Genomic DNA, 17,338 nt, shown 5'->3' with positions numbered 1-17,338 from the left:
TCTCATGACATACAACAACAATTGAATTGGCATAGTCTACTCTGAAGTTGAGGGAAATGTTTATTTGTGTCTAATACGGCTTATTGATGCCTATTGGAGGAATAGTACATTTTTCTCCATGGACACATATTTGCAAGCATTGCAAAGGCAGCTTTTGTCTCCATAATTAATTTCAACTTGCTCTTTGAACTGAATGATACTTGACTGCCTACACCCCTTTGAAAACATTCCAGCAATGATTATCAGCATTACCAAATGAAGACATACAAATTGTGTATTATGGCATTTTTACTGGTTCACATATGAAATTTAATAAAGTTTACTTCAGGAATGATGACAAAGAACACCCACTGAAAGGCATCCATGAGATTTATATGTTGTTTTGGGCATAATGACAAATGCATATTTATTTATGCTTTTAATTATCTCACATTTTCGTAAAAGTCAGGTCAACCAAAAGGGTGCCAGCATACTCTACATCAGAACAACATGGGCATGCACTATCACCCCTAACAGGGTCCAAGCATGTGAGCAAGGTAGAACAGTCAGGTAGTAATGAGTAACAATTTGATAATAGTCTTTGAATAAAGCACCCACCAACGCATATGCAGCAGAGACTAAATTGTTTGATGATGAACTAAAGAGGATATAAGAAAAAAATAAAATAGAAGGAAATGGGGCATGAAGATGTGCATAAAGGATGCCAAGAAAAAACAGATGTGACACAGGATGAGAGAAGGGGAAGGTGTGGACTTAAGTGTGAGGTGGCATGAAAAACAGAAGAAGAGGAAATAAGGGAGATGAGATGGAAGAGAAGTTGTTGGTTAGAGATGAGAGGACTTAAAGCGAGTGGGGAGGACTCAAGGAAATAAGGCAAAGAAATGGGATTCTAGGAGAAGCTGAAGAAGAGATAAGGGAAGGTGAAAAGGTAGTCTAGCAGGTGAAGAACAATTGAAGAGCAGAGTGTGACAGACAGACAAGAAGAGTCATAACCTAAATGCAAGCTAAAGAGGGGGAGCAAAAGTGGAGATAGTGGTTAACTGGGAGTGGGTGTGGAGATGGAAAAATGAAAGCAAAAAGAGGAAGGATCGGTGAGAAATGTCATTGGGAAAAAGCAAAACAGTGAGGGAAAAAATTGAGAGAAGGAAAAAATAGAGGGTGGGACAGAAGAAAAGTGGTTTAAGTGGCTCAATGGGCCCCTACCTAAAGTTTATTTATTTATTTTTATTCATAAAGTTTTAAATAGCGTAACATGATCCTTGAGAGTATCAGAGCACTCAATAGTGGTCAAGAAAGGAGAAACTGGTCGATCAAAACAGCAACATAAAATAATATTCGAGGTCAGTAAATGATGTGGTCACTCCCGAAGTAAGGGAAGAGACCCCCCACAAGGACCAAGCCAACCTATCGACAAAACACTATGGTGCAAGGTTGCCTGCATTGGCACTAGGCAGCAATTTGTCCGCCAGCACAGGAGACAAGGACAGGAATGCGCGGTTATCTTATACACATGATGCATTCCTGCCCTTTTGTTTTGATGCAGGGCTGCCCAGCAAAAAGGCTTTTGGCACTGCCCTCCACCAAAACTTAGTAATTGAGGCGCTTAGGCCCATACCTTTTTTTTGCTGCAAAAGAGGCGCAAATTTACTAAATATAATTGCATTTTGTAAGTTTGGGCCGTTTTTGCATCAAAAAATTATGCAAATGCGGCACGGAAAAGCATAAATATGGCTCTTAGTGTTTCCTTTTGGATGTGGTATTGATGCTACCATTTAAACCTGCCTATGCTAAGGTGATGGATGGAGTGCTACATGTGCACAGCTTTCTTAGCTCTTTTTTATTTAATTTTTCTCCTTTGCTCCAGCTCCAACTGAATCATTCTCATAAGGTTTGGTTTTTAGTAACAATGCCAAAAACTCTTGTCATGCCTAAGTTGTAACCATTGTCATCATATTGCATCAACATTTTCCAAATTGTTAGCAGCCATTGAGTGTTGAGTGCAACGCCACAAATTCAAGCTGAATTCCTGTTCCTCTTCTTGGACACTGTTTCTGTACCTAAACTGTCAGTTCCTTATTGTCCAGGTTTTGTAATTTAATCCTTAATTTCCGGTTCTATAGCACTAAAAACCAACATATACAGCCCAGGTTAATTTTCGGCATCTAAGAAATTATATTCTCTGAAAACCTGGATTCTGTAGTGAAATAGTATCTCTTACCTAGAAATCGCACCTGCCTGCTTTCCAGTGTAAACTGTATGTGTGATAGGAGATCCAGAAAGAACCACCTCATCTGAACTGACAGTGCTTGGTACAGCAGCAGGGTGGGGGGCCATGGGGTTGCAGCACGAGGGGGGAACGCATAGGGAGTTAATAAAAACTTACTTGGTGCTGCCGGCCTCCTCACGCTCCTCTGCTTCCTGGTCCCAGCAGTCACTGGGACAGCATGAAAGACTCCCTTTTCATTCCCCGCTCTGCTCTCATGCTATGACCTAGCATAAGAGCTGTGCAGGGAATGACCTGAGTGGGCTGGTTTGTCGCTCGCTCAGGCACAGGGAATCTGTGCTGTTTATCCAACCCAGTTGTGAAATCAAATACAGCTGGGTTGGAGAAACTTAACTGCGCATGTCTGTTTGGCCGGCCTAGAATGGCCGGCCAAACAGATATGCGCAGTTAACAGCAAACTCCACCCCCCTCTCATGGCCCAATCCCACCCCTCCCTGCACTTGCTGGCTCAGCCAGCAGCAGAAAAGTAAAGCAATATCAAATATTCTGACTGCTGGCTCTGAGCCAGCAGGGCGACACTTATTCCCGATTGCAGAGGAGCGGCTGCTGGTTTGGTAGAGAGTTAACTTATATCTTTTTTTATACTAACACTGTGGACTTTTTTTTACCCTGACATAAGGTACTACTCAGATAGATAGCTAGTTTTAAAAATGGGACGTACGTGCTCTGATGTAGCATAGATTTGTAAAGAAGGGTTGGTAAAGGCACATGAATCACCAAGATGAAGGTCTCTTCTATTTTTAAAATGGTTTTCTTACAACTAAGGGGATAGCTTCTCAACCAGTATATTGCTATCACTACATGCTAGTTGGATGGCCGCCTGTCTAGGAGTTTTAGAGCACCCACAATCTTGTACCTCTGAATGAATGGCAAGGAGCCATGTGTTTGGATTATGCTTGCATGCCTCTACCCTTTCCTCCATAGAAAAAAGTTAGCAAGCCACCACATCTAGATATTTTATAATAGAGGCCATAGAAACACTGGTGCTAGCAGATCTAAGTCTAAGGACCTATGCCAATAGAGCTCGACTTACACACATTCTCTCTATCGTGAGAACCTGGAGAAAGAACAAGACTTGTCTAATTGTCAAACATGATTGGACTATTTCTTAAGTGCTTTAACACTTTCCACAGAATTGCCCAGGGATATATACTGAGACTGTGGTTTAAAAAATAAAAACACCAGGATAGCAAGCTCAAAAATTTCAACAACATAATAGGACTTTAGTTAACATAAAGTGTTGTACAAAATAAATTATATAGCGAATTACCACATTTTCATTTGCTTAAATGTACTCTGAAATTGGAATACAATATCCTAAACATAAGTAGAGAATAAAATTAACTTGAAAAGGTGTGAGATATTGCTGGTTTTGGTATGTGGTCAACAGCAGATATTCTTTACGAGGCTTCTGTGGAAAAGCCATTAACTGCTCTGTGAGCTAACTCAGAAAAGGCATGGACTTGATTGAGCAGTTGCTTGAAATTGCATTTGTTGTTGCAGTGCGCAGTGCACTGAGTTCTGTGATGCTGAGAGAACAGAGACTCTGCTTCAAGGACAATGGCTTGCCTCTTGCAACAAACAGAGCTAAAAGTGGTGTTGTATGAGGTCTAGCAGGCTTAACCATGCTCCCAGGAACAAAATAAGTTGTCTCTCCACTTCTAGAGGATTGCCTATTTTACGCCAAGGCAGCATGAGTTAGCACATTACTATCATGCGCGAGTGCCCCCGCATATTGTGGAAGTGCGCAATTGGTGGCGCCGCGGTCAGGAGCCCTGCCTTTATCACTAGAGAACCGGATGCAAGCATGGGGCTAATGATGGTGACATCATGAGAAGGCGCGGGGAAGGGCTCAGGGGGTCATTTCATCTGGTGCTTCCCTAGACCAGACTTCTTTTTCTCCTTCCCATGCCTAGGATAGGTATTGAGGATCGTCACACACCCACCTCTTCCTCTTCTTGTACACTGTTTCTGTACCTAAACTGTCAGTTCCTTTTTGTCCAGGTTTTGTAATTTACTCCTTAATTTCCGGTCCTATGGTACTAAAAACCAACATATACAGCCCAGGTTACTTTTCAGCATCTAAGAAATTATATTCTCTGAAAACCTGCCTAGGATAGGTCTTGAGGATCGTCACACACCAACCTCTCCCTTGTTTGTCAGGGCCCATGGCAGCAAAATTGCGAAGAACACCAGGAATTTGGACTCTTGACTGGACTGACCCTTGGGCAGGGAGCTATTTGGGTGCGCACCGGGCTGGTTGGAGGGTGACTGAACGGATGGTGGTCCTGGACCCCCTCGTCATACCCAAGATACCTGGTTTGGCCTTTGGGGAAGTTTCACCTGTGATCAGGTACCCTGGCAGGGCTGATGTGTTATGTGGTGCCCTGGGACTGGTAGCACCCTTCGAGATGGATGGATGGTGAGGGAAGGTTGATAACAATGTTTGCTTTTCAAATGCCTTCTACTGGTTTGACGCCTGGGATAGAATCTGGGGGATGGTGCAAGTCGGGGCCTGCTGGCACAATGGGCACTGTAGGCTTCACGCCAATGAGTTCTCAGGATTATGTTTGATTGCAAGTTTATGTGTCTCTGTACCTAATATAACCTTCTGCTTCTGGCTTGTACTATCTTGGTTTTCAATTAAGTGAATATTTGATATGTATTTTTGTGCTTTCTTGTGAGTTATTGTACTGATTAATTAAGCAAAGTTTCATGTCTGGATTGTGAATAAAGATGCAAACCACAAACTTGTTATGATACTTGTTGGGACAAGTTGCATGTTGTGCACACACTAGTCCTGCATTCACATGCTGTTTGTCTATCCACCTAAATGGAGAACAATGCTTCAGCACAGGCTGGTATCCTGGGGGCAGTCCTAGCATCTGTCTATCAGCATGTCCAAGAGGCTCACAGAGGAGCATTCAAGTTAGCTGCTGCAACGGTTTTATTGCCTCCTCGTTCTATTCCTCTCACTCCCAGTGCTCGGAGACCGGAAGCAGCATGTCAGCGCTCACCCACCTCCTCCTCCGGGTGCAGAAGCTCCACACTGCACTTCCTACACTGGCAGGGCCTTGGCTTGGACTAGAAACCATTGCTCAGGCACGGGGAGAGGTACAACATAGACAGAGGTAGACCTATGATGCTGACTAGCTAAGATAAGTTTAAAGAAGTCTTGAATTCTGTGGGAGCTGGGATGTGTCTGTGTGCATGACTGAATGTATGAGTGAGGGTACTGTTGGGTGCGTCTTTCGTACTGATGTTAATTCTAGGTATATTGGGGCACATGTGTTTCACTAGCATCCACCCCTGGCAAAATGGCGTCCCTGCATACTGATGGTAATTCTTGACATATGAGGGAAATCCATGGCTTGGTGGTACCCTGAGACCTCCCCCCCAACAAAATACTTGCCCACACATATTGTGGGAATGTCATTCTCAGCATATAGAAGAAATCCATGGTTTGGCATTGCGGGCCCTGGCATAATGGCAATAATACTTGCAGAAGAGGAACACTCATGCCTTTTGCCAACCTTTGGAATAAGGTTGATGCTCTCATAACCATGTAAATCGGGTCCTCTTTTAAGCTTCACCAGCATAATGGTGACTACGTCTGGTCTATCACTGACTCTGACAAGGCGGTCAAAATTGTGCTATGCAGCATTTTGTATGTTCCCAGAATTAACCGAGTGCAGGTGCACCTTCAGCTCTTCTATGGGACTTCAGACTTGCTTGACACACCATACTAGTACTAGAATATTACATGATTGCCCATTGAGAGCCCATGACTCTTTAGAAAATGTATGTGAAAATGTGCTCTAACATTGCACTTGTTGACCCTATGTTTTCAAAATGGTCTATGGGAAGAACACCATGAAGTCCCTTTAAAAACGGCAGTCTCTCACACTTCTTTACATTCAGGCACAGATTAAACCCCACCACTTTCAAACAACACTAGCATGCTAGATTTTGCTCAGTTTCCTGCCAAGAATTTATTTGCACTATCTTGGTTAATGCTTGTTTGACTTGTTCCATTGGTTGAACAAGTTAGTAGCAAAACTCTAAGCTAAACAATATAGCATCCACTCACACCTCTCGCTGCATGACCCCTAACCAAACTTGCCAGAGGTTTAGTGAAAGGACCGAAGACTACAGGCTTCGTCCATGCAGTCAGTGAGAGATGCCACCAGTGGGAAAATGCGTAGCCAATGGAAACAGAGGGCAGTGAGCTCCTAAGATAAAAGTTGGGCTCAGTTTTGTTTTCAAATTAAGCACAAGTCATTGATGAGCTTTCTTTGGATAACAAAGGTGACACTGACACTATACATCCTGGCAAGCAAGCACATTTTACCTAGTTCTTCAATCTTCCCTTCAAGGTTGAGTTATTTTTCCATTCTGCATAGTGGGAAAATTAAGGTTTCTCTTTGGTTGTCTGAAGGTTTTGTCAATAATTTACTATTGACACTTTGACCAGCATCTTCTTTAGCTGAATGAAAACAATTGGATTAGATACTGGAATCTCTGCTATAACATTATGTAAGAAGAAGAGTGGTCGCCATCAACCCTTCATTTCTTCATTTCATCAGCATGGTGGACCCTAAGTTGCATGTGGGTTAGCAAGGTTTACTTTGTTTTTTAAAAGAACATAGTCTTGCACAAATGTGGGCATGTAGGATAATGGTATCCAGAGATGTTTTGCATCCCAGCCTGCACTGTAACGAGACCGCGGATGTTTGCTAGTCAACGCATGCTCCATGCACCACACAACCAAGGAGAGGTCTTTGTTGAGAATCCGTTCATTTAGTGGCCGCTTTTTTTCTGCATCTGTAAAATAAAAATGTTTGTTGGTTACACATCATCTCCAAAATACAACCAAAGTTCAGTTTTGGGCAATATAAATAGCTAAGGGGTTCAGTTTTAAGGCTCGCCCTAAAAAAGCAATTTTTAATGATTCAGTTACTTACTGGTAATCTTCATTACTCTGAATACCTTTGCTCATATGAATACTTACTAATATGAGGTGTTTAATCTCTACCCAGGCACCATGTGACCTAGCTAGAACCTATCACAATAGTTCAAAGCCATCCATCCCTTCCCCCCTCAAATATCCAAACCCCTCCTACCAATCTGTTGATAAAAGGGGATAGAGCTCACAACACTTCCTGTATGTTCTTAAGCCAACACGAGGACTCAGGTTGTGAAGTGGGAACTGGGAGGGAGAGTCGTTAGTATTGATATGAGAAAAGGTTATTTGGAGTAATGAAGATTACTGGTTAGTATTTGAAGCATTACCTCCTGAACCTCTATCTCATACCAATACTTACAAATATGAGAATCTACCAAAGCCATGAAAGGACAACCAAATAAATTGAATGGATTATGCCAAAGAAATGTCTTTATTCATCGCCAACCAAAAGAGGAAAAAGAAACAGCAAGCAGAGGGTTTAAGCCTGAACAGCAACCAGAACCTTTGTACCAAACTCCAGAGAGTTTTCCACCTCCAGTCGATAATAGGAAACAAAGGTAGACAGGTATGTGGCCACTCTACAAATGTCAACAACAGAAACACCAGCAGCTTCAGGGCAAGAGGCTGCCATTCAACTTGTAGATCTTTCCTTGGACCCCATCTGGCAACTGTATGTTTTGGGAGGCATAAGCAAGAGAAATCAGATACCTAATCCATCTACCAAAGGTAGGAATGGATGCCTTCTGACCATGACGGCGAACACCAAAATGTATAAACAAATTCTCACATAGTCTGAAATCCTGTGTTCTGGACAAATATACCTTCACCATCCTTACAACATCCAACGTGTGCCATGCTGCTTCCTCAGGAGTAAGGGGATCTGGAAAAAAGGAGGGCAATTTTATTTCCTGGTTCTGATTAAAAGAGGAGGCCACTTTAGGGAGAAACCCGGGACCCAACTTGAGAATCAGCTTATCTGCTAAGATCCGTAATTAGGGAGGTTGAGCAGACAGAGAACCCAAATCCCCCAGTTTATGGGCAGATGTAGTAGCCACAAAAAAAATACCTTGAAAGACAGAAACTTAAGGGACACACCCTCCAAAAGCTCAAAAGGAGAGGACTGCAATGCCTTCAGTACCAGAGGAAGATCCCAGAAGGGAACAGTAGTCCTAACTGAAGGCCTGATTAAGGAAACCTCTTTCAGAAGGCAAGGATCCAAGGAATCCATCTCCTTGCCACCCCAAGGGGCACTAACAGCCTTGATTGCAGCCCACTGTACTCTCTAAGTTGAAATGGCCAAGCCTTTATGAAACCCATCCTGTAAGAACTGCAGAACCCAAGAGGGGTGACTAGTAGCTGGGTCTAGATATCTATCTGTGCACCAGGTGAAGGAAGACGATCTATGATGCCCATAGGACTTTCTAGTGGACAGCCTTCTAGAATGTTGAATAAAATCTGTCACTGAGGAGAACAGTTCATGTAACCTCAGACCCCTCCTCTCAGTAGCTATCCCATCAGACGTAACATCTTGCAAGTGTCTGGGGGAAGAATCACAGACCTGAGCGGACAGGGGTGAGATGGCAGAATTAATTTCTGAGCCATCAACTTCAGCAAGGGGAAACAAACCCTTGCAAAGCCAGAAGGGAGCAACCAGAATGAGGTGCACCTCCTCTCTCCACATCCATGCCAGGAGTTTAGGGATAAATTGGAAGGAAGGGAAAGCATACAAAATAAAAGGAGGCCAGGGATGTGTGAGTGCATCCACCCCCCAACAACCCGGAGTTGGGAACCTGGACAGAAACACAGGGAGGTAAGCATTTCCTGGAGGGGCAAATAGATATGCATGAGGGGTGCTAAATCTTTGACACAACTTGGTGAAAATACCTGGCTGCAGACAACAGTTGTGGGAAGGCAGAAAGACTCTACTGAGCCTGTCGGCCTGAACATTGTCTGTCCACCGGATGTAAGCTGCAGAAAGAGAGAGCAGATGAGACTCTGCCCAACTGACAATCTCCGTGTCCCAGAAAAAGGTATAGTCATCCCACTCGTGTGGCCACCGGGTGGATAACCTACCCCTGCTCCATGTCCCAGAAAAAGCTTTTCTGGGACACTGATCAGGGGTAGGTTATCCACCCGGTGGCCACACGAGTGGGTTGACTATACAAGCCTGGACCACTGATGCTTATCGCTATCCCAATGGGGCCCATCCTTTAATACAAGGAGGGTTTTTGTGGTACGAAGAAATCCTGTATTGGGTTATAACATGTGGATTAGGTACGTTTTTTGGTCCTGACGAATCGCACCCATCTTAACAGACATTTTTTGCGAGAAACATGTTGACCCTGATGATAGAAGTATAGTTAGTTCTGTACTCTAACTCTCCACATTCCCCCAATTCACGGACTGACAGTTTTTTTGTTTCTGAGGGTGGCCCACACTCTGTTTTTAATTATGACAGGGGTCTGGGTTGATTAAATACGATATTTCCAGACCTTTAGCCATTTTTATTTTCACATACCCATATACCAATCCCACATACTAGCACTCAGCTACCGGCATTCTTTACACTTAAAAGATCTCTGGCAAAGAGTCCCCACGAGGGGCCCGTCAGGCTTTGCAGTGCCGGCCTGACGAGGAGAAAAAGCCCGATGATGAAGCATGTCACCATTTGGTGAGTGGGGGCTCTTGTTATAATAAGAGCAGACTCATGGGCTCTATTACTTACTGTATACATTTGTACTGGTCTATTGGCTGGAACTGTGTACTTTTGTTTTTTTGGTTTTATGATGGGAGTACCGTACACAGGACCAACTTTTATCTAAACACTTCCTACATATTAGCCCTTCTTTGTTTGTATTCAATAAAATGGCTTTTTGCCTGGGAGAAATACATTCCTCAATGTTTGCTGGCTGTTTTGCATTATGGAAGAGCAGGACTTGGCGCCCACAGCGCTTCCACTGCACATCGAGAAGGCCTTGGATTCGCTGGGCTGGTCCTATTTTCGGCTGGTCCTATCTTCAGGGTGTCTTGAGGTGCATGGAATTGTGGTCAGAGCTACTGCATGAGATAGACCTGTTATATAAGGACCCGATTGTTTGACTGCGAATAGGTAGAGACATCTTGCAACCCTTCGGGATACATGGGGGCACACGACATGGCTGTCCCCTCTCATATTCTCCCTAGCCATGGAGCCTCTGGCTGGCCTTTTTAGGCAGAGAGGCCCACAATGGGGCATACATAGTGGTGTGTTGTGGGAAATTATCTTGCTTTATGTGGATGGTGCATTGATATTCGTTAGAGACCCAGGTCAGGACTTGCCAGGAGTGATGAAGACCCTGGATGGCTTAGGAGCAGCCTGGGGTCTGTGACTTAATTGGTCTAAATCCTGCCTATGTCCCCTGTGGGGTGTCCCCGAGGACCACACGGGGACCCATGCTGCTCCGGACTATTGTGGCAGTCCCACACCTTCTGTTATCTTGGAGTAAACATCCATTACAAGGAACATGACCTGGTAGATAGCAATCTCAGAAGAGCGTTAGCTGGAGCACATTGCTAGGTGAAGTTCTGGACCTCTCTGCCCCTCTACTGAATGTGCAGGGTGTCTATAGCTAAGATGCTGACACTGCCCTGGCTATAGTATCATTTTTCAGCATTATCAGTCACAATCTCCCAGTGTTTTTTTAGGGATTTAAATTTGTTCCTCAACGGCCCTAATCTGAGGTGCCAGTAGGAAATGAGTCGCACTACGGAAATTATTCACCCTTTTGGGAAAAAGGGGCACAGTGCACCCAGAGCACCCAATTACAAGTTATACAATGCCGCTGCCCAATTGCAATGTCTCATGAGAAGGCTAGGGGATGGCCCCAGTCCCACAAAGATAAGCATACAGCGTGCGCTTGGTGACAAAAAGGTGCTGTGCTAGCTGACTGCTCCAGGTGGCTGAGCCGCCTGCTCTGGGTAGCCAAGCACTGTTGGGGTCGCTATGTCTTCTCACGTTGTGGCCCAGTGCCATATGCCCCTGCTGTGCCTTTACTGGTGTCTCGTTATTCGGCATCATAGCTGACAATCATGGCTCGAGAGGTTGGACGGAAGCAAGTATCATCACTCCGGAAGATCGCTTCAATCATAAATTATTCATGTCCTTTTCAGAATTACACGACCAATGCAAATTGTCTGAAGGCCAAGTCCTGATTTATAACAGGCTAGAGGTGGCTACTGGGGTAACCTGGGGACTAGATCGAACTGAATCACTTGCATCTCTGGTTCTGCAGATGCTGCTGGAACATGACTCTGGAAGGCATGCGATTATACTGCTTCATGGCGGGTTGCTCGACACACGAACACCTACCCTTCAGGGGTTGTGACCCAAATGGCTGCGGTCACTCGTGCATGAGTTGACAAATAAACAATGGGATCAGGAGTTAATGTGGGTGCCGAGCAAGTGAAGGAACTCCTGCCTCAAATACACACAATTTAATTACATCAACCAGATTTACCTGACCTCACATCATTTACACCGCATTTTACAGGAGTCCCTTCAATGTGCTCACGCTGCCCCTGTGATGTAGTAGACTTTTACCATATGGTCTGGGGCTGCCTGGAGTCTGCACACCTCAGACTTTGGCAGAAATTATGGACTGTGCCTTGCCGTGTGACCCTCTCCTCTGCCTGTTGGGCTTGTTCCCACAGATGCATAAGAAAAAGTGTTGCTTCCTTCCTCGACTTAGCTTTCGTGCTTCTAAAACGGCAGATAGCCATGGCATGGAAATCGGCTACTGTGTGCCCATTATACCTCTGTTTGAACGATCTTCATAAGTGGGCCACAGCTGAGGTAGTGACATGGAGCACTTTCCCCACAACACGAGGACTATCCCCGCCACTAAATGCCTGGGATGAATACTTAGCTGAGCTGTTGGCCAAGACCGACAAATGCCTTTCTTAAGGAGCTAACACTGCTGCTATACCAGTGACCATGATGCGTTCTCTGGGATATAGTGATACCCCCATGACTTCAGGAATCGAAATGCGACACTCATGATCTCCACGACTCCCCTCACCTTCCCTTTGATGCAACCACTGCTGACTGCACATTTTTCCCGCTTCACCCCACCCCTCAGCCTGCTCCGTGCCGTGGTTTGCTTCTCCATAGGTTTATATACCCGACTGATTGGGGGTGTTTCTTCTCCATGGCCTGGCACCTTTGAGTCTTCATACCTACTGCTCAGGAGGACTACCCCCACCAACCGCAGACATATTTGATTTTTTTGTTTCTTTCTCGAGCTACATTCTCCCATTTTCTAATTTTCTTTCACTTTCTTTACCTCCTAGAAGCCATTATGTAAGATTTATGTAATTCACAATATTTTGCCAGGAGCTCTGCCGGCCATTTTTTCAGTGTGGTATTTGTAGACGGGAAATTACTGACACTGTTGGGGGTGATTGCCCAATGTTGGACATCTGTTGTATCCTTATTTTTAACGTTGTCTTGCGTGTTGTGCTTTGTGATGCTCTTGTCACGGGCATATTGTCTTTTCTCTTTGTTATCTTATGTGTAACAACAATAAAAAGCTACTTGAGAAAAAACACCCATTTCAAATACCGAATCTGTATTTATTCTCAGGCCCAACTAGTGATTGGGTAATATTCGGTAATATGTCACTCAGCTATTTGGGCTTGTTGAAATGGATAATGACATTTTGCAGTTGGAAAGGCTCTGATTTTATGAACCTGAGGCTTACCAACCATAACATTGCTTGAGACGTAAGTTGCCTTGATTTGGTGGTGAAAAAATAACGTTTTGTGACTGAATTTTGGTCACAAAACATTAATACATATGCTAAAGACTCTCCATATGCATACGAACCTTCCAAGCCCCTTCCAAATACTGATTCTGTATTTTTCCTAAAACCCAAATTGTGATTTAGTAACGTGGTACTGAATCACAATATGGCCTTTGTACATTTAAATGAAAGCCATTTTGCAGTTTCAAGGGCTCAAATTTGATTTTAGCAACCCTAAAATCATTTGGTACGTCAGGCCCTACGAGATTTGCCCAGAGTCACAGGATGTTCAGCCAACAGATGTTCAGCCAACGGAAGGAGACAAATCTGTTTCCTCAGTTGCAAAATCAGCACCTCTGGCTGTTAAGCCACATCTCCTCCCCAATTCCACGTCAATGCTGCCACTTCGGGCCTCACTGGGTTTTATTTACATAATCTTATTTTTTGGAATAATCAGTGCCTTAAACGGAAATATAGAAGTTCTCATAATTTACACTAACCGTGTACTCCTGAGAAGTGCTGGTACTTTCTGATTAACTGTATTGCAGAAGTGCTGGAAAGTGAAGTCACTCTCCTTTTCAGATTAAATAAGTGCAGGTATTAATTTCCACATTGTACCTGCTTATTTAAAGCCCTGGATATAAAGGGAGCAGGGCACCAGCTACGGGTGTAAGGGCTGATGCTACAAACATACAGCTGATTGCCTGAAGCAGCAGGGGAATGGGAATCCATCCGAGGGGATCAGTTGGGGGTAAAAGTCGGCTGTGTAGCCCGAGTGTCACTTTTTGGCTTTTTAAAGGGTCCTAACGACTCCCTCTGACTGGCAGCTGCTTCTCTAAAAAGGCAAGTCTAAGGAGTCATTTTCCAAGTGTGTGAGTGTGTGTGACTTTGTATGTGTGTGAATGTGTGCATTGTGTGTGAGTTTGTCCGCTTGTTATATGATTAGTCTCCCCATTAGTATATGTTCCAAAAACTGAGTGTGAAGATGACTGAAAAAAATGTTAAACTGGTGCAATAATTTCTACAGTATGGACAAAGTTGAAAGTGTCATTTCTGGTAAAAAGTGCTTCTTCCATGCAGTCATTGTTTCCTGTTTTGGCTAATGCTCATTAGATGTTTGCACAACAGTGCTACAGGAAATTGTACTACTCTTTTGTTTATGATTCTTTCTACAAGAAGAAACCTTTACAGGTTGAACATATAAAGGATGCATTACTGTTTTGTGGATAGGTGAGGCTTTCTTATCTCTATTGTAAAGTCTGAAACAGATAGCAAGTGGTTTACTATGTACAATGACCTATTCAGGAACAGTTAGTGACTAAGACAACAGGTCTCACTTTTGGTACCTATTCGCTTTGTCAGTGGTTGTAGTTAAGCTGCACAGCATCCAAATTGCTGTGCAGCATAAGTAACTAACAGTAATAAACAGAAAAACATCCTACGTCGCCGGCTGCATCATTATTTAGGTATACACACCAAGCATGTCCATGCCTAGAAGATGGATCCGTTTTTTTTCTTTTTGTTTACTGATCTGAGTTGGATCATTAAACAAAATAAAAGTAAATGAAGAGCACAGGTGCATGGGAAAGCAACAGAAGTGTGGTGGAGAAGCAACAATGGGGTGCACTGGGGGAGAACAACATGGACGGCGGGGCTGGAGGGGAAGCAACACAGAGAGCGAAAGAAGAGGAAAAAACAGAGCCAGACCAATGATGAGGCGGTGGATGCGAATGAAGAGATAGCATAATGTGGAATACAAGCACCCTGGATAGCGGCTTAAAGTCTGAAGCTATAAACTGACAAGATATGTTGGGGCAGCTCGATGGACAATGTTGAGGAAGATGAACATTTTCTAATGTTATGAAAAGAAATGTGCTGAGAGAAGCGGGTAGACGCTGTTAATGGTAAAAATTAATACAATCTTATAGAATGCTTCTGAAAAGAAATGTGCTGGGAGAAGTGGGAAAATACAGAAAACAGGGTAAATGCAGCCACTCTCAAGGAGTGCTTTCAGAAAAAGAAAAAAGGTTCCATGAAACCAGACACTTGTGGAAAAATAAATTGAGCCAGTCACAAAGTTGGTAAACAGACTACACTCCACAGAAGGCACAAAGACTAGAAGGGCAGAAAAGCAAGAAAATAAAGAGTGACAAAACAAAGCTGATGAAAAGCAAGGGGTGGAGTTGTTTTACAGGTCATCTATCGACACGTCTCCAATACGTTTTCGCAACCAGAAAGCTGTGCTGTCTGGCAGGCTTCGACCTAAAACAGATATTTTTATTGTATAGTACGTCCAACTAGCATATACTTTTCAGATTTACTTATTCACTTAATTATTGAATGATTATTCACGGCCACATGGGTGTCAGAGCACTGATGAGCAATTAGGCATTTTCACACAGAAAATGAAAAATGAAAGTATAGAAAGCTGTGTCAGTGAAAAGACAAATAAAGAGCAAATTAAAAAACACAGAAATTCTCATTGCATTATGTGGAAATACAGGGGAAAAGGCCATGGGGACAACAGTACAGACTATGACGTATGTGTTCCATTAATTTGTAGCGGACCTTGTAGGAAACAAATGAATAGGTGGAAAAATTGAACAAGATTGAGCCTTTGGACAAAATGGCAATCAGGAGGAAAAACAGTCATTTAGAGAGGGGCTGTTGACTGGATCCTCCATCGGGATGCAGTCTATTTCTGAAAATAGCGAGAATGCTTTGATCCATGCATGCTGATGCATGCATCTTAATTCAGGGAAAAAGGGTTCTAGAAAGTATGCATTGATAACAATGGGGGACATGCCTGCCTTCATTAAGAACATTGTTTTTTTTTGGTTTTTTTTTCACGTAGTCTTCGTAGAATATCAAAGCCTTAACACAGGTCTTGGCTTATCTGGACCTGTTGGGACTCAAAGTGATATCGGAGAAGTAATTAAGTTGTAAGCATTCAGTGGGATTTCTAGGCATTCTGAGGAGTGGGTAACTTCCTTCAAAAAGTTAGATTCAAACACATCCATTATTATCATACATGCCATGGGCATGTATAGCCTATGAGGCATCTTGGGTGGAGATTGTACTCAGGTGTTCTACAACTGACGTGGGCCTATAGATCATAGGACTAGATCAGGCAGGCCTCTGGAAGAGCATATCTCAACTCATTTAAAGTCTAATTAGATCGCTGACAAATATCCTTCAACCCGAACATTGCAAGGGTCTCAAGGCAGATCTGGGGGTTATTCTTACCCTGTTAATCGCGTAAAACTTCACTGGGCTTGCCAGGGACAGTTGGAGCCTCAATTCTAAGAGCTGGGATGTGAAAGGCTTCTTTGTAGTTCTTGGGTTTGAGAGAGCGTAATCTAAACATTACCTATTTTAGATGTGAAACATTTATACTTAACAATGCTGCATTAGTAATCATAAAAATATTATTCGTTGAAATGTATTTTAAACGTAGAGAATTATTGTATACATATACTAATGTCGACTATAAGTAATGATTGCTTGCACTATGATTAATTGAATACATTAACATCTACGAAGATTGCATTTATTAGAATCCATAAGCCTTAAGTTAGCGTGAGTCGAAGAATTAGCTGTGTAGCTCTCATATTAAAGCATATTTTTCTGTTTCTCCAGTGTGCTGACTCGCAAAAGGCCATGACCCAGCATGTGTTCTTTTCTTTGTTTCATGTAGCAAACTTAGGTTTGTTCCCATCCGCATGCTAGCTGCTTTAGTATAAGTTTTATACGTTTTTGTAACAATACTCAAAACATTCAAGGACATTCGACCTGGAAAAGAGAACTTTTGACCCAAAGAACGTGCCAGAAAATGAAGTAACCCCGGATGTGCCACCTACGAAAAAACTTCAATTATGAAGACCAATCAAAGTGTTATGAATTATCATGGGGTGACAAGTGCATTACTTAATGTATAATTTGATAGGTTAAAGATAGTGGGGTAAAGCAACTATCCAATAGAATTTCGGGGGAAGGTATTGCGAAAAAGGGATAAAAACTCATGACACAGGAGACTCGAGAGAACTAGGTAGGGAATGATATGAATTGCATCCAGAAACTCTGTCACTCTGTTTGGTGATTTGAGACTTAATAAACCATCCTCACCCTTAGTTTGCCCCATTACACTTTTCCTCCTTATGAGGGAAGTGCCCCCTGCCCTTAGATGAGATAGACTGATGGTGATCTAACTGATGTCCTGAAGACGAAGACTGATCCTGTATGCTGACTCATTCCGAGGAGGGTAATTATGACAATTGCTATTGTAATTCGTCTATTTGCTTTTCCTTT

General features: G+C 43.2%; 1 protein-coding gene across 3 annotated transcripts in view; it reads right to left on the bottom strand.

Moving 5' to 3' along the window:
* Positions 1-57: 57 nt before the first annotated feature.
* DHRS9 (dehydrogenase/reductase 9) overlaps positions 58-17,338 on the bottom strand; it is a 93,855-nt gene continuing 76,574 nt past the window's right edge. For all 3 annotated transcript variants that reach the window (XM_069225281.1, XM_069225283.1, XM_069225282.1), the window contains exon 5: positions 58-7,108. In XM_069225281.1, coding sequence (XP_069081382.1) covers positions 6,882-7,108 — 227 coding nt within the window. In that variant the 3' untranslated portion in view covers positions 58-6,881. The remainder of the gene's footprint in view (positions 7,109-17,338) is intronic.

The sequence above is a fragment of the Pleurodeles waltl genome, chromosome 3_1 (assembly GCF_031143425.1).
Source record: "Pleurodeles waltl isolate 20211129_DDA chromosome 3_1, aPleWal1.hap1.20221129, whole genome shotgun sequence".
NCBI lineage: Eukaryota > Metazoa > Chordata > Amphibia > Caudata > Salamandridae > Pleurodeles > Pleurodeles waltl.
The sequence above is the reverse complement of the archived record's forward strand: the minus strand, read 5'-3'. Positions and strand labels throughout refer to the sequence as shown.